The sequence below is a fragment of the Hypanus sabinus genome, chromosome 6 (genome assembly GCF_030144855.1).
Source record: "Hypanus sabinus isolate sHypSab1 chromosome 6, sHypSab1.hap1, whole genome shotgun sequence".
Classification (NCBI taxonomy): domain Eukaryota; kingdom Metazoa; phylum Chordata; class Chondrichthyes; order Myliobatiformes; family Dasyatidae; genus Hypanus; species Hypanus sabinus.
The window spans coordinates 12468709-12491316 of NC_082711.1; the positions used below are offsets into that span (position 1 = coordinate 12468709).

General features: G+C 40.6%; 1 protein-coding gene across 3 annotated transcripts in view; it reads left to right on the forward strand.

The window, feature by feature from the left end:
* Positions 1–22608, forward strand: part of mindy4 (MINDY lysine 48 deubiquitinase 4) — a 331295-nt gene that overhangs the window by 213391 nt on the left and 95296 nt on the right. For all 3 annotated transcript variants that reach the window (XM_059971726.1, XM_059971727.1, XM_059971728.1), the window contains exons 12-13: positions 414–479; positions 4616–4683. In XM_059971726.1, coding sequence (XP_059827709.1) covers positions 414–479; positions 4616–4683 — 134 coding nt within the window. The remainder of the gene's footprint in view (positions 1–413; positions 480–4615; positions 4684–22608) is intronic.

Below are 22608 nucleotides of genomic sequence, written 5' to 3' on the forward strand. Positions count from 1 at the left end.
TCTAACCCTTTCCTTCTACATAACCCTTCATTTGTCCATTATCCCTGCGTCTGTCTAAGAGTTTCTTAAGTGCCCCTAATGTATTTGCCTTTACCACCACCCCTGGCATGGTGTTCCAAGCATGTGTAAAGAACTTACCCCCCCCCCCCCCTTATGTCCTTTCTATACTTTTCTCCAAACACCTTAAAATTAAGCCATGTTTATATCAGTTATTTCTGCCATGTGAGAGTGTTTCTGGCTATCCATTCTATATATGCCTCTTATACAGACTGATGTTAAAAACATTTACTAATAATCAGCTTTGTTGTTACCGATGTACACTCGTAGAACAAGGTTAATCATAACAATGGGAGAAATCTTTTCAAATTGTTATTATATTATTGAAGTAACAAGTGGTATATATTCCCTTTCAGATTATATTGAATACACTGACAAACTTCAAAGATCTGACCACTTTCCTTCAACAAAATGTTGGCCAGGTTTGAACTGCTTGTTTCTTTTCAGCTTTTTTTGTCTTAAAACTTTTTTTTTTGCTAGAGTTATGAGTCTGTATGGATTGCCTAACAGACATACAGCCTGGTGAGAGAATTGTTTCAGGTGATGGGGTCTTGTCAGAAATGTTGGTATCTCATTAAATATTTGTAAACTTGTACCTACTTAAAATTTGCCAAGTCTCATTCACCAGTCAACCCTATCTTTATGTTCTGAACTAGCAATAGCTTTCAAGATTCTCTAAACTCTCAGATGCTTGTTCCTCCATCATTTCTACAAAACACCGTACTCTTGTCTTCCACTGTTGGTCTCTTGAGTGTTCTTTGCCCTTTATTTCATGTTTGCTGCACCAAAGAGCCTCAAAGTCTAGAATCACAGCTTCTCCACCTCCCTTTTCTTGAAAGCCCTTGACTCATCTCTCAATTGTCTGATTGCTCTTCTGTGAAATGACAAGGGCATTTTGCTTTGTTGCATTCTTGTTGGATTTTCAATTCTCGACACTTGCTGAGAATTTTTTATCAGTAGCTCTGTGTGTTTTGGGTTGCTAGAATTTAAGAGTTTTGCTTACATTCAGTGAGTTTGGTTGTACTGCTGACACAGTAGAATGTATATCAAGTGGGCATCAGTGAAACATGAGGTTATTCTTGGAAGTGAAGCTGTTCCCCCACATGGCATAGACAATTGTTGTCAGTGTGATCACTTCAACTTACCTTGTGCTGTGCTTGGAGTAAGTAGTACAAGAGCCAAGTTCTGGTATTGATGAATGGCATGTGGAGCATAGACCCCATAGTGTGAGCAGCCTTGCTATTCCTGGGGTTTACACGACCTGCATGATTATACTTGTTTTTATTTTAACAAGGCATTTCTGTAGAAAAACTGTTTTAAATTCAATGTACGTTGAAGTTTGTAGCACAAAAAGGTAGCTATTTGACCAAGTCAAACCAAAAATTAAATTAGAACTAAACTAAAATCCTAATTCTTGTTAAAAGACATAAAGTCTTTCACCATGGATAACCATTGTCCTATAACTATAGCTAGCTTTAACTACCTGCTTCTAACTTTCCCATCCTCACTGACCTGCTTCACCTTTCACTTTCTAGCTTGATCAATTTCCGCTTCCCCCACCTTCATACTCTGGCATCATCCCCCATCCTTTCCAGTCCTGATGAAGGATTTTGGCCCAAAACTTAGACTTCATTTCCATAGATGCTGCCTGACCTGCTGAGTTCCTCCAGAATTTTGTGTATTTTGTTCTGGATTTCCAGTATCTGCTGGATATGTTTGTGCATTAAGAAACATGCTTCTTCTTTACTATGGTTATTTTCTTTTTTGTCACCATTGACTACTAAAGAATTCTTCAAGGTTTAGCTTTATTTTAAGTTTTAAAACTGCTCATTGTTTCTTGGGGTTCTTCTGCCCAGGGAGCAGTTTAATTGGGATTACATAGAATTTCCAGTGAAAAAGCTGGCATTCTACTTGGATAGTCTCTGCTTCACTTGAGCTTGAGCTCACTCCATCAGAATATTCCTCTGTTCCATTCTCTTTTTGGTTTCCTCCCAATTATGCTGCCTATTCCCAAAAGTTCAAGTCTTCTAGATTTCCAGACATCTGTACTAAATGGAGATGCAGGTGCTGGAATTTAGAGCAAAAAGCAAACTACTGGAGGAACTCAGTGGGGTGAGCAGCATCTGTGGAAGTAGAGGGGACATGATTGAGATCCTGCATTAAATGTAAGAGTATACATAAGAGATGCTGACATAAAGAGTGAAGGAGAGGGGTGAAACAGGAGCTGGTAGGCACCAGGTGGAACCAAGTGATGAGAAGGACAAGTGTTTGTTTATTTATTTAAAGGTACTGAGCAGAACAACCCTTCCAGCCCAACATGAGGCGCTGCCCAGCATACAATTTGTTTAACCCTAGCCCAATCACAGGACAATTTGCAATAACCATTTAACCGGAGTACCTGGAGGAAACCCACGTGCACATGGGAAGAACATACGAACTTTCTTATAGAGGACACCGGAAATGAGCTCCGAACTTCAATGCCCTGAGCTGTAATAGCATTGCATTAACTACTACCATGTTGCATCTTCTGTGTTAGCAGAGTGAAAGTGACAGGGAAAGGGAAGGGGTGGACGAGGGGGAATGAGCAGACCAGGAAATTATGACAAGAGTGGTTCCTGCAGAAGGCAGAAAATGGTGGGGAATGGACGATGTGACAGGCTGTGTGATCCTTGTGCAACTGACGGAAATAATGGAGAATGATGTGCTGGTGGCAGAGGCTGGTGAGTTGCTTATCCTTTCCAGGTCAGGCAAAGGTTCACATGTGCTTCCTCCAAGAGGAGTGTTAAAAGAGTGAAGGCAGATGAAGAGATAGGGAGGTTGAGGTTATAGGGAAGAATTGGAGGTCGAGAGCTAGACTGTGAGCTGGTGCTGGTCATCAAGTTGGGATGCTTGGCGAGTGACATATCATGGGATGAAATATTGATGGGATTACTTAGCTTAAGCTCAAGGTTGGGATAGGCCAGCTGAGCAGTGGCAATGCTGAGTCTGGTTTGTAGAAAGGGAAGCAGTTGGTGCTGTACCTCTATCGTCAGCTGAGGGAAATATTATTGCTGAAAAATGATGAGTATCTTGTCCAAAGCCAGAATAGTAAATGTGGTTTACTCACCCCAGCATTAGTTGAGAACATCTGGTACCTGCTGAACATCATGTAAAAATGTAGAGGCATAGAACACTCATCATCATCATTATGTGTCATATTGTATGATGTGGGTGATCAAGGTCTTTGACCCTGATTGTTCTTGACAAATTTTTCTACAAAAGTGATTTGCCATTGCCTTCTTCCATAGTGCACAACAGTACAGAAACAGGCCTTTTGGCCCTTCTAGTCTGTGCAGAACTGCAATTCTACCTAGTCTCCCTCAAAAGAAGAGGAAAGCCCTTAACTCTGAGTGGAGTCATTGGGATGCCATTGTGACGGCGTTTTCTTTAGCAGGCTTTCTTATATTTACGAGGCCGAGTTGCTTGCTCGACGCTCAACCCAGGATGGATGGAAAGCCTGCAAAGGAGCCAGCTGGATTCGAACTCGAAAGCCTTCGCTCCTGAGTCCAGCACTGATGCCACTACTCCACCAGCTAGCGGTCTCCCTCGGGATCCCCTTAAATATTTCACCTTTCACTCTGAACTTATGAGTTCCAGTCTCACCCAGCCTCAGTGGAGAAAAAGCCTGCTTGCCTTTACCCTATCTGTACCCCTTGTAATTTTCTATATCGTTACCAAATCTCCTCTCATTCTCCTGTGCTCTAGGGAATAAAGTCCTGACCTTTCCTATATAACTCAAGTCCTGGCAACATCTTTGTAAATTTTCTCTGCACTTTCAATCTTATTGTTATCTTTTCTGTAGGTTGGTGAGCAGAAGTGCACACAATTTTGTTGTGCATTAAATTTCCAGTTTAGTAGCAGGCCCTTTGGCCATTGAGTCTTCTGCTTTGCATGTTTTCCCCCACCCAACACTATCTTTCATTGTATCAGTGCTGTAGGAATTTGCACTTGTATATGTGTAATGGGCAATTAGTGGCTTATCAATGCAACTGGAAGGGATTGCCCTAATTTACCTTCATTATCATCCATCTGGGTGTAGTTAGAGAATTATATTTGGCAGCCTCTGTGTCCTTGACCACATTGTTTTCTCTGGTGTTCCCAGACATTCTATCCTTGGTCTTCTGCTGTTTTGTTAGCCATTGTGCTTTCCAAAACAGCATCAGTTACTGTACCCACACAACACGCATTTCTCCCTCACCACTACGGTCTCCTAATATATACCAATGGTCAGGCAGAGATTTCGTCCAAAATGTCAGGATGGCCTCTGTTCATGGCAGGTCCAACATTTATTGCGTGGAGGGGAACAATTTTTCTGGGCCAGAGATAAAAGCAGTGGGAATGCAATCACTGAATATTATTTCAAACAGAGTGTCTCAGTGCGACAAGCTAAATGAATTTTTCTTCCTTCCAAGTTTTATCGCACCAGAAATCTGTAATGTTTACATTTGAACTGATGTTTTGTGTGTTTTTAAAAGCAGATGATGAAATTTGTTTTTATTTCCCCTAATCTATTTTTTAGTTTGAGATTGGACCATTTGGCTGCATTCTTCTGACACTGTCTGCTATTTTATCCAGATCCATTGAATTGTGAGTACTCTGATGTGCTTTTCAAAAGATTTCTCTGTTATTAATGTCAAACTACGACTTCTTATCTCCGTGAAATAAATCAAGCAATGTTTCTACTGGTGAAATGAGATTGTGGAAGCAGGTGAAAGGCTAACAGCAAATCAAAGATTCAGCGATTAGGGTCCTCAGTGCTCAGCTGTTCAGAACTCAGGCTCTAATCGTAGTGTTGTTGACTATCGACTAACATTGGGTAGGTTTTAGACATTGACATATTGCCATAAAATTTGTTGCTTTGTGGCAGCAGAACAGTGTAATACATATAATATTACTATAAGTTACAGTGAAAATGTAAAAATAAGTCATGCAAAAACAGAGCAAATATTGAGGCAGTTTTCATGGTTTGTTCATAAATCTGATGACTGGAGGGAAGAAGGTGCTGCTAAAATGTTGAATGTGGGTCTTCAGGCTCCTGTACCCTCCCTTTCTTTTTCAATCTTTATTATTATTATTATTATTATTATTATTATTATTATTATTATTATTATTATTATTATTATTATTATTATTAATATCAACAAAATAAAATTGATACATAGATAATGGGATTACAAACATACACATTTCAACTGAACATGAAAGAATACATAAGCAATGGTCACAGTATAAATGAGTATTCCCAAATCATGGACGATACAATTTACAAATAAACAAGGCAAACCTAGGTATATCATAATATATATTTAAAAAAACAGGGAAAAGAAAAAAAATTATGTAAAAAAAAACCTAATCTATTAATCTAATAACTAATAAGGAAAAAAAACAAAAAAGAAAAAATGGAAAAAAAAGGGCTGTTTATAATATCTCACAAAAGTACAGAATCATCAGTGTCGTCAACTCTGATCCTCTCAACTTATATAAAATCGAAACTGGAAAAGCAAATAGGCTTGGGAAAGGGTCATATTACATCATATGAAAATATTGAATAAATGGTCTCCATCTCTTTTCAAATTTAATAGAAGTATCAAATACAACACTTCTAATTTTTTCTAAATTTAGCCATAACATAGTTTGAGAAAACCAATGAAATATGGTAGGAGGATTAATTTCTTTCCAATTCAACAAAATAGATCTTCTAGCCATTAATGTAAGAAATGCAATCATTCGACAAGTGGAAGAGGATAAATGGATTGCGTCCATCATTGGTAAACCAAAAATTGCAGTAATAGGATGAGGTTGTAAATCAATGTTCAATACCGTAGAAATAATATCAAAAATGTCTTTTCAATATTTTTTCAAAAGCAGACACGACCAGAACATATGAGTTAAAGACGCTATTTCAGATTGACATCTATCACAAATAGGATTTATATAGGAATAAAAATGAGCCAATTTATCCATGGACATATGAGCCCTATGCACTACCTTAAACTATATTAATGAATGTTTAGCACATATAGATGATGTATTAACAAATTGAAGAATTTTATCCCAATTCTCAATAGGGATAGTAAGGTTAAGTTCTCTTTCCCAATAATTTTTAATCTTATATAAGGGCTCTGAATGTATCTTCATAATTATATTGTAAAGTTTTGATATTAGCCCTTTCTGAGAAGGATTTAGTTCAAACAAATTCTCCAAAATACCTGAAGACACAAAATTTGGAAAAGTAGGAAGTACAGTATTTAAGAAATTCCTAATCTGTAAATATCTAAAAAAATAAAATCTAGGCAAATTATATTTATTAGATAATTGTTCAAAAAACATAAAACAATTATCCAAAAATAAATCGGAAAATCGTAGTAATCCTTTGGTCTTCCAAGCTGAATAAGCTTGGTCTATAATAGAAGGATAAAAAAAGCAATTGGATACAATAGGAATATTTAAAACAAACTGAGTCAACCCAAAAAATTTCCAAAATTGAAACCATATACGTAAAGTATGTTTAACTATCGGGTTGTCAATTCGTTTCAGCAATTTAGAAAGAGCAAAGGGAAGAGAAGTCCCTAAAATAGAACCCAATGTACAGATTTAATTTCCAGGTTCACCCAATGAGGGCTAAAAGATATATCCCAATCCTTTAACCAACATATCAAATATCGGAAATTAACTGCCCAATAATAAAATCTAAAATTAGGCAATGCCAATCCACCTTCCTTCCTTGCCTTCTGTAAATATTTTTTACCTAATCTAGGATTTTTATTCTGCCATATATATGAGGAAATTTTTGAATCAATATTAGCAAAAAAATGATTTCAGAATAAAAATTGGTACCACTTGAAATATATATAAAAACTTGGGTAAAATAACCATTTTAATAGCATTAATCCGACCTATCAGAGTTAAAGATACTGGTGACCATTTAGTAAACAAACATTTAATCTGATCGATTAAGGGTAAAAGATTAACCTTAAATAAGTCCTTATAGTTTTTTGTGATTTTAATCCCTAAGTAAATAAAAGAGTCATTAACTAATTTAAAAGGTAAATTTCCATAAATTGGAACCTGTCTATTTAAAGGAAACAATTCACTTATTAAGATTTAATTTATACCCAGAAAAATTACTAAATTGAGCCAATTATGATATAACTGCAGGAATGGATTTCTCAGGATCAGAAATAAATAATATAAATCATCTGCATATAATGATAGCTTATGTATATCTGTCCCACGATTAATGCCAAAAATGTTCTGTGATTCTCTGATAGCAATTGCTAAGGGTTCTAAAACAATATCAAATAATAATGGACTAAGAGGACAGCCTTGTCTAGTACCCCAAAATAAACGAAAAAAAGGAGATCTTTGATTGTTAGTAAGCACCGAGGCTACTGGAGTATGATATATCAGTTTAATCCAGGAAATGAATGTCGGACTAAAATTAAACTTCTCAAGCACATTAAATAAGTATGGCCATTCAACTCTATCAAATGCTTTCTCCACATCTAATGAAATGACACATTCTGAAGTGCTATGTGAAGGAGTATAAACAATATTCAATAATCTAACATTGAAAAAAGAATAGTGATTTTTAATAAAACCAGTTTGATCTTCCGAGATAATTTGAGGTAATACCTTCTCCAGCCTGGATGCCAGTAACTTGGAAAAGATCTTGGAATCTACATTCAATAAAGATATTGGTCTATAGAATGCACAGTCAGTAGGGTCTTTATCTTTCTTCAATATTAAAGAAATGGAAGCTCTATAAAAAGATTGTGGCAGGTTGCCCAATCTAATTGCTTCTTCAAAAACCCTGCATAACCAAGGAGAAAGAGTAGCAGAAAAACATTTTAAAAATTCTACTGTATACCCATCTGGACCTGGTGCTTTCCCAGAATTCATAGAGGAAATAACCCCTTTAATTTCTGCATTCGTGATAGGAGTTTCTAATATTGAAAGATCATCTGATGATAATTTTGGAAAATTCAATTTCCCAAGAAAATCACACATGGTATTATGATCATGAGGGAATTTGGAATGATACAGGGAGGTATAAAAATCTTGAAATGATTTGTTTATCTCATCATGGTTAACTGTCAGATCCCCATTCTGCTGACGGATCTTAGTAATTTGACGTTTAACCAAAGCATTCTTCAATTGACTTGCTAACAGTTTACCCAATTTATCACTATGTATATAAAAATCAGATTTGGTTTTCATTAATTGATTTTCAATCGAAGATGTAAGTAGTAAACTACGTTCTGTTTGAAGTTCAACCCTTTGTTTGTATAGCTCCTTACTAGGAGTAATCGAATATTTCTTGTCAATCTCTTTAATTTTATCAACCAATAAAAGAGTTTCCTTCTTAATGCATTTTCTCAGACCAACAGAGTTGGAGATAATCTGTCCACGTATATATGCTTTAAAAGTGTCCCAAAGTGTTCTGCAAGAATTATCATCCGTGGAATCAGTTGAAAAGAAGAAATCGATCTGTTTCTTCATAAATTTAATAAAATCCGGATCTTGCAGTAATGTAGAATCAAATTGCCATTGTCTAGCACTAGAAGCTGTATCAGTAAATTTAATAGAAAGTTTTAATGGAGCATGGTCAGAGATGGCTATTACAACCAATTACCGATGGAATAAAACAAGAGACAATAAAAAAATAATCAATTCTCGAATAGGAATGATAAACATTTGAGAAAAATGAAAACTCTTTGTCCTCAGAATGCCGAAATCTCCAAATATCAAAAATTCCATTATCAGTCAAAAAAGAGTTAATACAAATGGCCAAAATATTAAGAAAAATCTGAGTAGATATAGATTTGTCCAACAAAGGATTTAAACAACAATTAAAGTCACCACCCATTATTAACTTATATTCATTTAGATTAGGTAGAGAAGTAAATAAGGACTTAAAAAATCGGGACAATCCACATTTGGAGCATAAACATTAACCATAGCAACCTTTTTGTTAAGTAAGCCAGTAATTAACAAAAATCTACCATTCGGATCCGAAAAGATATTATGTTGGACAAATGCAATAGAGGAGTCAATAAAAATTGAAACTCCCTTTACTTTAGCATTCGAATTCGAATGATACTGTTGACCCTTCCAAAACCTAAAAAAGCGAAAATTGTCCTCTTTCCTCACATGAGTTTCTTGTACAAAGATAATATGAGCATTAAGTCTTTGGAATACTTTGAAAATCTTCTTTCGTTTAATCGGATGGTTTAAGCCATTAGTATTCCAAGAGACAAAATTAAAGGTCTGAGCCATATTTCTGAAATCAACCCTTTGGTATATAAAGGGTTAACCAAATTATGAACTCATGCACCTGGAACAGGAACAAAAATAAGGGGCGAACCCGGAAGTGACGGCATCGTGGACATTTTGGTAGTTTAAAATCAGCCCAAATGAAGAAACTAAAAAAAACTGATGTAAGGAACATAAGATTTAGAAAAAAAAACCCACCCCCCCACCCAAGAGGAGAAAAGACCACCCCAGCCAGGAAAAGGCTGGGAAAAAGGAGAGACGAAACTAAATCTACCCCCATATCAGTGGAAGGCAACTCCGTATATAAAGGATTAAAAAAAAGATCCACCCAAATTCTAAAGAAATAATAATCACTATACTAAAACCAAACTTCTTAATATAATTGGTAGTAAAAAAAAAACCCAAAAAGAATATAATCACTAGTAACTTATAAATCGGGTTAAAACCCAAACAAACCAAAAAAAAAATTAAACTGTGATAAGAAATGCTTTATAGGAAGAAGACGAGAGAAAAAAAATGGCGAAATCAAAAAAAAAGCTAAAAATCTTTTAGAGAAGAAACCGCCATCTTAGTAAAAAAAAATTCGCCTTCGAAGGATTAATAATAATGACCGAAGATAAAGTACAGTGGTTGAAGTAAGTAAAATAAAAAGATTAGTATGTCGAAAAAAAACTTTAATTAGAGTATAAAATATAGAGTAAACCTACACCAATAGCCAGAAACAAAATCTGGTTTTGGAAACAAAAACCATCTTGCATGATCAAAATCATTCATTTATTAGAGATGAGAATCTGTAGCAGTTCTCATTCAGAAAGTTTCTCGCTTCAGATGTAGAAAGGAAAACACGCCTTGGTGCATTTGGAGGCGAGATTCTGAGCTTCGCAGGGTATAAGAGCGTAGGTTTTAGATTTTTCTCATAACATTCAGACATCAGAGGTTTAAAAAGAAGCCTTGCCTTCATTACTTCTGGACTAAAATCTTTCACTAATCAAAAATTGTGATCTTGAAATTTGACCATCCCTACACACCGAGCCACATGAATAAGTTGCTCTTTAACATGCACATAGTGAAATCGGACAATTACAACCGGTGGTTTAGCTGAAGCACTTGGTGATCGATGCATAATTCTGTGAGCGCAATCGAGTAATGGAGGATTGTCTGGGAATACAGAAGGGAACGCATCCTTTAAAAGTTGAGCAAAGTACTTCGAGGGGTCCCCTTGTTCAATACCTTCCGGGAGACCAAATGTGCGTAAGTTCTGTCTTCTGGACCGATTCTCAAAGTCGACACTCTTGGCTTTAAGTGTTTCCACCTGTTTAATCGTCGGAAGTAATTTCTGTTCCAGTTTTTCAATTATCAAGTCTCGCTTCCAAGCGTCCTCTTGCAAAGTTGCGATTAGAACTTGCTGCTGGTTAACTACTGAATCCGTCTTATCCATATAATCTTGAAAAGCCTTTATATCTTGTTTAAAAATTTGTCGTTGTTCTTCAAATTTTTCATTTAAAACCAATAATATTTCATAAGTCAATTCAGTGCGCTTAGGATCAGTCTTTTTCTTCTTCCCGTTCCCGTTAGCATCTTTCCCAGGTTCTCGCCCTTTAGATCTAAGAGCTGTTTCTGTATTCATTTCTTCAAAAATTCACAATAAACTCTTAAAGCTAAGTCCAAAAAAGTAGCAAGAATCTTTTGGTGTAGGTAAAAGTAAGTTAAATAAGGGTGATCATAGGTTAAAAAAAGTAAAGGTTATGGAGCGAATCTGAAACAGTGCTCACTCCATGAGCATCTCCTGCTGACCTCCTGTACCCTCCCTGATGGTAGTAATAAGAGGCTGTGTCCTGTGTGGTGTGGCCCCTCATGATGGATGTTGCCGCCTTGAGGCATTGCCTTTTGAAGCTTTCCTTAATGATAGAGAAGCTAGTACCCATAATGGAGCTGACTGAGTTTTTTCTTCCCAATCCTATGAATTGACACCTTCATATCAACCAGTCAGAATGCTCTCCATAGTGTAGTTGTAGAAATTTCCTAGAATCAGTGGTGACATACCATAGTCTTGGTGTCTGGTAGCCTCAGCTAGACAACAGATCCTAGTTAAAGAGCCAAAAAAGAAACTGCATATGCTGTGAACCTGAAATAAAAACTGAAAATTGCATGGTGAGGGAAATAGATTTAGGATTTCAGTTTAGTGACCATTTATTTTCAGTGGTCTGAAACATTAAATCTTGTTTCTCTTGTCATAGATGCTGCCTGCCCTACTGAGTATTTCCTCTTTTTAATTTGGGTCAACCCTTGTGTGTGGCAGAGTCTCACTACTTCCCCTTCAAAGTTTGAAGTAAATTTATTAACAATGTACATATATGTCACCATATACAACCATGAGATTAATTTTCTTGCAGGCTTCCATAGTATATACTAAGAAACATAATAGAATCAATGAAAGACAGCACTCAACAAAACAGAAGTCAGCAGAGAAACATTCTGGATGGTGCAGGTTCTCGATGATGAATACTGCTTTTCTTCTTCTTGGAGATATGCTCAATGATAGGGAGGAGCCATATCCACTATTTTTGTAGGCTTAAATCATCTAATGTTTCAGTGGACCAGAATGTCCGTTACCTTACTGCATCTCTAAAAAAACATATCCAGTCACTTTAGGTAATGAGCTCCAGAAATATTCCAGCAAATCTCTGCTGCCTCTCCAAGGCCTGGTTCATTATTGTCCATAAGACCATAAGGCATAGGAGCAGAATTAGTCAATTCAGCCCATCGAGTCTGCTCCATGATTCTATCGTAGCTGATCCCAGAAACCACTCAACCCCATACACCTACCTTTGGTGTCCTGACCAATCAGAAAACTATCAAATCTGCCTTAGCGATAACCATGGACTTGGCCTCCACCACAGTGTGTGGCAGAGCATTCCACAGATTCACTACTTTCTGGATAAAAAAAATTACTCCTTATCTCTGTTCTAAAAGGACACCCCTCAATTTTGAGGCTGTACTCTCTAGTTCTGGATACCCTCACATAGAAACATCCTTCTTATCTAGTCCTTTCAACATGGTTCCGAGTTCAAATCTGGGCAGTTCCTTGCATGCCAGGTTGAATGTCGAGCTAGCAACTCAGCCTCGTAAAAAACAGTCAAGTGTTACGGAAACAGCAAAAATGCCGCCTAATATGCCATAAGGCAGGAAAAGGATCAACAACAACTCCTCGAATATAAAGCAACAAATCTTTACAAAAATGATCCCACTGATGAAAGGCTTAATGTATCAGGAGTGTCTCGAGGTCAATACTTGATGGAGTGGAAGAGGATGGTGGGGATCTCATTGAAACCTACCTACCAGATACTTCAAAGCTCAGACAAAGCATGTAAAGGATGTTTCCTTTAATAGGCAAGTCTCAGATCTGAGGGCACAGCTTCAGAATAAAGGGATGCCCCTTTAAAACTGAGGTGAGGAGGATATTTTTTCAGCTGGACGGTGGTGAATCTGTGGAATTCAATGCCACAGAGGTCATTGAGTTGACATAGAATGGTGCAATAAACAATAAACATCCAGCGAGCAGCCGTTCTGTGGGAGAAAATGCCTTGTTAATGAGGGAGGTCAGAGGAGAATGGCCAGACTAGTTCTGGCTGACAGGAAGGCCACAGTAACTCACATAACCACGCATTACAACAGTAGTGGGCAGGAGAGCATTGGTGAATGAACAGCAAGTCAAAGCTTGAAGTGTATGGGCTACAGCAGAGGGTTCCATTGCTATACCTAATAAAGTGGCCAATGAATATCTGAATATCGCAGAAAGGTATTAGGAAAAATCGGAAACATAGGTATTAAGGAGCATCTGAAAGTAGAGAAAGGAAGACAGGTTTTTGAAGAGAATTGCAAAATTTATTGGCCTTGCTGCTCTGGTGCAGGAATGAAAGAAAATCCAGATTACTCAAGAGGTCAAGTTTGACCCTGAAGAAATTTTTGAGGATAGCTCACTGCAGTAATTTAGGGCTAATTACTAGTGGGAATTGTAAATTTAAATTACATTTTATGTACTGACTTGACGGAGAACTTGGAAGAAATTTTTACATGTTTGAATAACTGGTGAAGTTACATACAAGGAGGAATAATGTTTTGTATATGCCTTCCTTCATACAGTTGACCTTCCTTGCACAGACATCTCTAAATTCCAATGTGGGATTATTTTCAAGTTAATGAGAGCAATAAGAATTGTGCTAGCCTGTTCTGGATCAGGCAAGGAGGCACCTTGGTATGGTAGCGTAGTGGTTAGTACAGTGCTTTACAGTACCACAACCAGCTTTCAATTCCTGCCGCTGCCTGTAAAGAGTTTGTGCATTCTCCCTGTAACCGCGTGGCTTTCCTTTGGGAGTTCTGGTTTGCTCCCACATTCCAAAGACTTATCTGTTGATGATTTAATTGGTTAAAATTGGCCTATCATTAGGATAGGGATTGCTGGATGGCAGGCTCGAAGGGCCTATTCTGCACTGTAGCCCAAAAAAATAAATAAAATCCACTTAAAGTAATGCCACTAGTTATATTGCTGACATTTTTAGATATTGAGGCCAGAGTTATCAGATAAAACTTTCTACTCAATCATAAAATTATCCCTTGAGTCAAGCCTGCAGTGTCCATTTGTGACAGCAATAAAGAATGAAGAAACTTTATTAACACAAGATTCTGCAGAGGCTAGAAATATTGAGCATCACATTAGGTACTGTTAGAGCTCTAGGAAGTTACAAGGATGCGAGGAAGGAGCTAAAGAATGAAATTAGGAGAGCTAGAAGGGGCCATGAAAAGGCCTTGGTGAGCAGGATTAAGGTAAGCCCCAAAGCATTCTACAAATATGTGAAGAGCAAGAAGATGCGCCATGTGAGAATAGGACCAATCAGATGCAATAGTGGAAAGGTGCATGGAGCCAGTGGAGGTAGTGGAGATACATAATGAATACTTTGCTTCAGTATTAACCAGTGAAAAGGACCTTGGCAATTGTGGGGATGACTCACAGCGGACTGAAATGTTTGAGTGTATAGACATTAAGAAAGAAGATGTGCTGGAGATGTTGAAAGGTATTAAGTTAGATAAGTCTCTGGGACCGGACTAGATATACCCCAGACTACTGTGGGAAGTAAGGGAGCAGATTGCTGGGCCTCTGGTGATGATCTTTGCATGATCAATAGGGATGGGAGAAGTACCAGTGGATTGGAAGGTTGCAAATGTTGTTCTCTTGTTCAAGAAAGAGAGCAGAGAAAACCCAGGAAATTAAAAACCAGTGAGTCGTACTTCAGTGGTGGGCAGGTTTTCTGAGAAAATCCTGAGAGGCAGGTTTTCTGAGAAAATCCTGAGAGGCAGGATTTACGAGCATTTGAAGAGACATAACCTGATTAGGGATAGTCAGCATAGCTTTGTCAAGGGCAAATTGTGCCTTATGAGCCTAATTAAATTCTTTGAGGTTGTAACAAAACACATTAATGAAGGTGAAGCAGTGGATGTAGAGTATATGGATTTCAGTAAGGCATTTGATAAGGTTCCCCATGCAAGACTCATTCAGAAAGTAATGAGGCATGAGATCCAAGGAGACCTTGCTTTGTGGATCCAGAATTGGCTTGCCCACAGAAGGCAAAGGGTGGTTGTAGATGGTTCATATTCTGCATGGAGGACGGTGACCAGTGGTGTTCCACAGAGATCTGTTCTGAGACCTCTCCTCTTTGTGATTTTTATAAATAACTTGGATGAAGAAGTAGAAGGATGGGTTAGTAAATTTGCTGCTGTCAGGTTGGAGTTGTTGTGGATATTCCGGAGGGCTGTCAGAGGTTACAGCAGGACTTTGATGGGATGCAGAACTGGGCTGAGAAGTGGCAGATGGAGTTCAACCCAGATAAGTTTGAGGTGGTTTATTTTGGTAGATCAAACATTTTGGCAGAATATAGCATTAATGGTAAGACTCTTGGCAATGTGGCGGATCAGGGATATCTTGGTTGTCCATGTCCATAGGACACTCAAAGCTGCTGCGTAGGTTGACAGTGTTGTTAAGTAGGCATACAGTGCATTGGTCTTCATCAACCACGGGATTAAGTTCGAGTGCTGTGTGGTAATGTTAAAGTTATATAAGACCTTAGTTAGACACCACTCAGCGTATTGTGTTCAGTTCCAGTCACCTCATTGCAGGAAGGATGTGGATACTCTAGAGAGTGCAGAGGAGATTTACAAGGATGTTGCCTGGACTGGAGAGTATGCCTTATGAGAATAAGTTGAGTGAACTTGGCCTTTTCTCCTTGGAGCGACGGAGGATGAGAGGTACTGTGATAGAAGTGTGTAAGATGATGAGAGGCTTTCTCCCAGGGCTGAAATGGCTAATATGAGGGTGCATAGTTTTGCAAGTTGGCACCATGGGGATGTCAGAGGTAAGTTTTCTACATAGAGAGTGGTGGATGTGTAGAATGCACTGTCAGCGACAGTGGTAGAGGCAGATACAATAGGCTCTTTTAAGAGACTTGGATAGGTACACAGTGCTTAGAAAAATGAAGGGTTATGCAGTTTCTAGAGTAGATTACTATCATGGTTCCGGTTAGCTTGTTCCCGTTTAACGCTCCTTTCTCCCTGATTATGCCCTAATTTCAGTCATTAGATCTCCAATTGCTGCTAGTTTACTCAATTACAGTACACCTGGTTTTCATCAGAGACTGAATAAGTACGATGGCATCACTATCACAGGTTGCCAGTTTGTTGGTCTTCTCGTATGATACTTCGTTCCCTTGTCCAATTAGAACTGTTAGTTTTAAGTTCAGCTTCAGTTTCTGATATGAAAACCCAGTCTCCATATCAGAGCTCTGTGTCAAGATTCCTCCTGTTTGCTGTTCAACGTTCACGTCTACGCCAGCATCCCCAACTGAATCTTCGTGCCTGTGTCCTGCACTTGGGTTCTCCTCATTCGCTCCATGCAACGGAACAAACTGGCCATAATGAACCCAGCGGACACAAATTCCCTGCAACAAGCCCTCGCTGGCCAGGGCTCCCTATTGGGCTTGCACAATCAGCTGCTCCGGGATATCGTGGAGAAACTCCGTTCCCTGTCAGTGAATGTAAGGAAGGTCAGTGAACAGGTTGACCGAGTATCTGCCCATCTTGCCCTGTCGACTCCGGGAACTCTGTCTGACCAGCCCAGACAGCCTGTATTGGCGACGCCCAATGCGTCCACTACATGTCTCCTAAGAGAGCCACACGTACCTGAAACAGAACCCTACGGCGGAGATCCGGGGAAGTGCTGGGCCTTTCCACTGCAATGTTCCTTGGTGTTCGAACAGCAGTCATCCACGTACGCCATGGACAGATCAAAGATAGCTTACATCACGGGGTTGTTGCGAGGAAATGCCTTAGCATGGGCCACCGCGATTTGGGATAATCAGCCAGAGACCTACTATTCCTTCCCTACCTTCATCTCAGAAATAAGGAAGATTTTTGACCATCCTGTCTGGGGTAATGATGCAGCTAAGCATCTACTCACCCTCTGTTAAGGCTCACGCAGTGTTGCCGAATACTCCGTGGAGTTCCGGACGTTAGTGGCCGACTCGGGCTGGAATGGTGAGGCACTCCAGGAGATATTCTGGCAAGGCCTCTGCGACAAGGTAAAGGAGGAGTTGGCGGCTAGGGATGACACTAACAGCCTGGATTTGGTGATCTCCCTAGCCACCAGGCTGGACAACCTACTCCGAGAACGGCAGAGAGAGAGAACTGGTCGTCCTACTCCTTTGGCCACCCCACGGCACGCTTTGCCATCTACTCCCAGCCCGAACCTCTCTCCTCCTCCCGATCCTAGATTAGCACCCGGCCCGGCTGTTTCCACCACCCCGGGAGAAGAACCAATGCAGCTGGGACGGAGCCATCTTTCTCCCACAGAGCGACTCCAGAGATTTGGAGCCAGGGTTTGTCTCTATTGCAGTCAGTCTGGCCATTTTCATGCCACCTGTTCCCTTCGGCCAAAAGGGGAGGGCTCACCAGTAGAAAGGGGGACCCTGGTGAGAGACAACATTCCCCCAATCCCAGATGCAGATCCAAGCTACTGTAAGCTACCACCAACAGTCCCTGTCCTGTCTGCCTTGATAGACTCCAGTGCTGAGGGGAATCTGTTGGATGAAAACATAGCTTCCCAGGCCAGAATTCCTTGGGAGCCGTTGAGTACCCCTCTGGCAGCCCGGGCACTGGAAGGAAGACTTCTGGCCCGAGTCACTCACCGTACACCACCACTGTCTTTGATTCTCTCTGGTGACCATCGGGAGCAGGTACAATTTAACCTAATTTCCTCTCCACAAGCTCCTATAGTTCTTGGGTACCCCTGGTTAAGCCGCCATAATCCTTACATTGATTGGTCCACCGGGCAGATAGCCAGCTGGAGTCCGTTTTGTCATTCCTCTTGTCTACAGTCGGCCCTTTCCCCTGCAAGAACCACGACCTCATCTGCCATTGAACCTCCCCCCCCCCCCGACTTGTCCAGGGTTCCAGCAAAGTACCACAACCTGGGACAAGTGTTTAGTAAACAATGTGCCCTTTCCCTGCCTCCACACCGATCATACGATAGTGCAATCGATCTTATCCCCGGAGCACCTCTACCCACCAGTCGGCTGTATAACTTGTCCCAGCCAGAGAGGGTAGCAAAGGAGGGCTACATCAGTGAATCTCTCGTGGCGGGCATTATCCGACCCTCATCCTCCCCGGTGGGCGCAGGGTTCTTCTTTGTGGGGAAGAAGGATGGCTCTCTCCGTCCCTGCATCGACTACCGAGGCCTAAATCATATAACCATTAGGAACAAGTACCCACTGCTTCTTATAAGTTATGCGTTCAAACCACTTAACGGAGACACCATCTTCTTGAAGTTGGACCGAAGAAGCGCCTACCATTTGGTCCGAATAAAGGAGGGGACAAGTGGAAGATGGCATTCAATACCCCTTTAGGCCACTTGGAGTACTTGGTCATGCCTTTTGGCCTTATTTGTACTTTATTAACCGCTTTGTGTTTGTCTACCTAAATGACATCCTAATCTTTTCCAGCAGTCCCCAGCACACGTGCACCATGTCCGTCAAGTCCTGCAGAGGCTGGGGGAGAATAAATTATTCGTAAAGGCAGAGAAATGCAAACTCTATGTCCTCTCGGTCAACTTCCTAGTTTATATCATCGAGTGTGGACAGGTGAGAGTTGATCCCGAGAAGATCCGGGCTGTGAAGGAGTGGTCCACACCCATGGACTTCAAGCGACTCCAATGGTTCCTGGGGTTTGTGAACTTCTATCGCTGGTTCATCAGAAACTACAGTCAGGTGGCAGCTCCCCTTACCCGACTTAACTCACCTGCCACACCTTTCCTTTGGAACTCCGAGGCGGAGCCAGCATTTGCTGAACTGAAGAGGCGTTTCACGTCTGCCCCCGTTCTGATTCAACTGGACCCCTCCTGTCAGTTCATTGTGGAGGTTGACGCCTCTGACTCTGGGTTGGGGGTGGGGGGGGCGGTACTGTCCCAACGTTCCGGCCCAGATCAGAAACTACATCCCTGTGCCGCCTTCTCTCGCCGACTGTCTCCCGCTGAACAAAATTACGATGTAGGGAACCGGGAGCTACTGGCGGTCAAGCTGGCGTTGGAAAAATGGAGGCACTGGTTGGAGGGGGCGGAACACCCTTTCATCATCTGGACAGACCATAAGAACCTTGAATATATCCAGACAGCCAAACGCCTGAATTCCTGCCAAGCCCGTGAGCATTATTTTTTGGCTGGTTCAGGTTTACCCTCACCTATCATCCACGGTCCAAGAATGGGAAGCCCAATGCTCTCTCCCGTAAATATGTTTCCGAGGAGGACCTTCCCAACCTCTAGACCATCCTGGTTTTCATCAGAGACTGGGAAATAAGTACGATGGCGTCACTATCATAGGTTGCCGGTTTGTTGGTCTATTCTCATATGATACTTCGTTCCGTTGTCCAATCAGAACTGTTAACTCTTTCAGCTCCAGTTTCAAGATATTCCATGAAAACCCCATCTCCGTGTCAAGACTCCATATCAGAGCTCTGTGTCAAGATTCCCCCTGTTTGCTGTTCAACGTTCATGTCTACGCCAGCATCCCCAACTGAATCTTCGTGCCTGTGTCCTGCACTTGGGTTCTCCTCAGACGCTCCGTGCAACAGTTACATGGTTGGCACATTGTGGCCTGAGGGCCTATATCGTGCTGTAAGTTTGTATGATTCTATTACACACACACACACCAAGTACAGAAGGAACTCAACAAGTGATGCAGTATCTATGGAGGGAAATAAACAGTGGAAATTTTGGACTGTCTCCTTTCCTCAGGGAAGGAGATGGGGGAGAAGAAGGAGTACAACCTGGCAGGTGACAGGTGAGACCAAGTGAGAGGGCAGGTGGGAGGGTGGATGAAGTAAGAAGCTTCATGGGTGATGGGTGGAAGAGGTAAGGGGCTGAAAAAATGGAATCTGATGTGAGAGGACACTGGTGGTGGATAAGCCCATCACCCTATTGGGGCATTGGCTGCCGGCAGTAGCTTGTCAGAGTCCTCTGTCCTGGGCCAGTCTTTCGTATTGTCTCCAGGTATAGCTCACCTTCATGGTATATCCTTCCCTTCCTAGGGGTGAGGTCTTTGGAGCTTCTTTTGGTGTTTCTGCAGCATTGGGTTTTTACAGGATGGGATTGCTAGCCCCATGCCCAACCCTCCTCCTGCAGAGTTAGAGAGCAATGGACTCAGAAAAGGAGGGGTCAAAGAGGGAGGTAATGGGTAGATAAGAAGAAGATGGGGTGACAGGGTAACCTGAATGAGGAATGGAAAATGAGAGGAGTGGAAGGTGGGAGCTTTTGCCAGAAGTTGAAGAAATCAATGTTCATGCCATCAGACAGAATATGAGGTGTTGTCCCTTCAACCTGAGTTTGGCCTCATCATGGCAGTCAAGGAGGCTATAGATAGACGTGAGAATGCAAAGTGGAATTGAAGTAGGTAAACATTTCTAAGTGGGACTAACTCAGGCAGGCACCTTGGCTAGCATGGACCATTAGGGGTGTATGGCCTATAGCTCTGCTTTATACTTAAATGACTCTAATGTTATATGTGCTGGTAAAAACGGAATACAGGGTGCCCTTGGGTTTTGTGATTTCTGATTTGTATGTAGATTTGGGGGCTGAGAGGTGACCTGATAAGTGTATGTAATTTCTTTTTTTTTTTGAAAACTTTTTTTATTGCATTTTTAAATAGTACAAAGTATGAAAAAAAATGTATATAACCCTTACCCCCTCCCCTTAACCCCTCCCTGCTAACTGCCCAATAGAAAAAAAAAGAGAAAGAAAGGAAAAAAAAAGAAAGAAAGAATGCCTGGTTGTTGGAAGATCTCCACATGCTCCATGGAATTTGTAATAACTTTAATATGTATATTTATTTCTTTCCCCTAATAACCAATTGTTTCATCTTCAGAGCATCTATATATTTAATCCTGTCTTTTGTAAATAAGGGCTCCAAATTTTCAGAAATGTTTCATATTTATCTCTTAAATTATAAGTAATTTTTTCTAATGGAATACAGCCATAGATTTCTGAGAGACATGGATAGGGTAGATAGTCAGAGTCATGCGTCTTAGGAACACTACAGCACAGAAACAAGCCCTTTGGCCTATGCAGTATATTCTGCCTAGTCCCAACGTCCCATACCTAGATGTCGCAAGATGGCAGTGAATGTGGTTGCAGTGGCACCTCCAGTTCCAATCAATGCTGAAATTTTGTGTAGCACAGTTAGGGATTGGTAGATACGAGATTGTGGGCATCACTTGAATAATGGCTGAAAGATCATAGGTGGGAGCTCAACATCCAAGGGTATACATTCCATCAAAAAAACAGACAGGTAGGCAGAAGTGGCTCTGTTGGTTAAAAAAACATGAAATCAAATCCTTAGAAAGAAGTGACATAGAAACTGAATCCTTGTGGGCAGGGTTATGAAACTGCAAGGGTAAAAAGATCCTGATGGGAATTATATGCAGGTCTCTGAGCAGTAGTCAGGATTTTGCCAACAAAAGGCTTGTAAAAAGAACAATATTGTGATAATCATGGGGAATTTTAATATGCAGGTAGATTGGGAAAATCAGGTTGATGTTAAAACCCAAGAGAGGGAATTTGCAAAATACCTGCAAGATGACTTTTTGAGGCAGTTTGTGGTTGAACCCGGTAGGGAAATGGCAATTCTGGATTTGGTGTTATGTAATGACCCAGATTGGATTAGAGAGTTCAAGGTAAAGGAACCCTTAGGAGGCAGTGATCATAATATTGATAGGATTCATTCAGCAATTTCAAAGGCAGAAGCCCTGCAGTTGGAGATATCGAATGTGTCAGTATTACAATAGAGTTCAAGTAATTGCAGAGGCAGGAGAGAGGAGCTGGCCAAAGTTGATCAATAGCAGGAACGTTTGGGGGAAATTCGGAAGGCATAGGATAGATACATCCCAAAGATGAAGAAGAATTCCAAAAGGAGGGTGAGGCAACTGTAGCTGACAAGGGAAGACACAGGTGGTGTCAAAGCTAAAGAGAGACCATGTAATGGAACAAAAATAATAAGGTAGGGGATTAGAAAGTTTTTAAGAACCAACACATACAAAATGTTGGTGGAACGCACAGGCCAGGCAGCATCTATAGGAAGAAGTACAGTTGACGTTTCGGGTGGACATCCTTCGTCAGGACTAACTGAAAGAAGAGATAGTAAGAGATTTTAAAGTGGGAGGGGGAGATCCGAAATGATAGGAGAAGATAGGAGGGGGAGGGATGAAGCTAAGAGCTGGAAAGTTGATTAGCAAAAGTGATGCACAGCTGCAGAAGGGAGAGGATCATGGGATGGGAGGTCTAAGGAGAAAGAAAGGGGGAGGGGAACACCAGAGGGAGATGGAGAGCAGGCAAGGAGTGTTTGTGAAAGGGGTAGAGAGAGAAAAAAAGGGGAAAAATAATAAATAAAGGATGAGGTAAGAAGGGGAGGGGGGCATTAACAGAAGTTAGAGAAATGAGATGAGAGTGGATATCGGAGTGTTGAAAAATGACACTGGAGAGGTAGTAATGGGAGATGAAGAAATGGTAGTGAACTGAATAATTACTTTGCATCAGTCTTCATTGTGGAAGACACTAGCAGACACTAGAGAAATGTGAGTGTGTCAGGGAGCAGAAGTGAGTGTTGTTGCTATTACTAAGGAGAAGGTGCTTGGTAAGATAAAAAG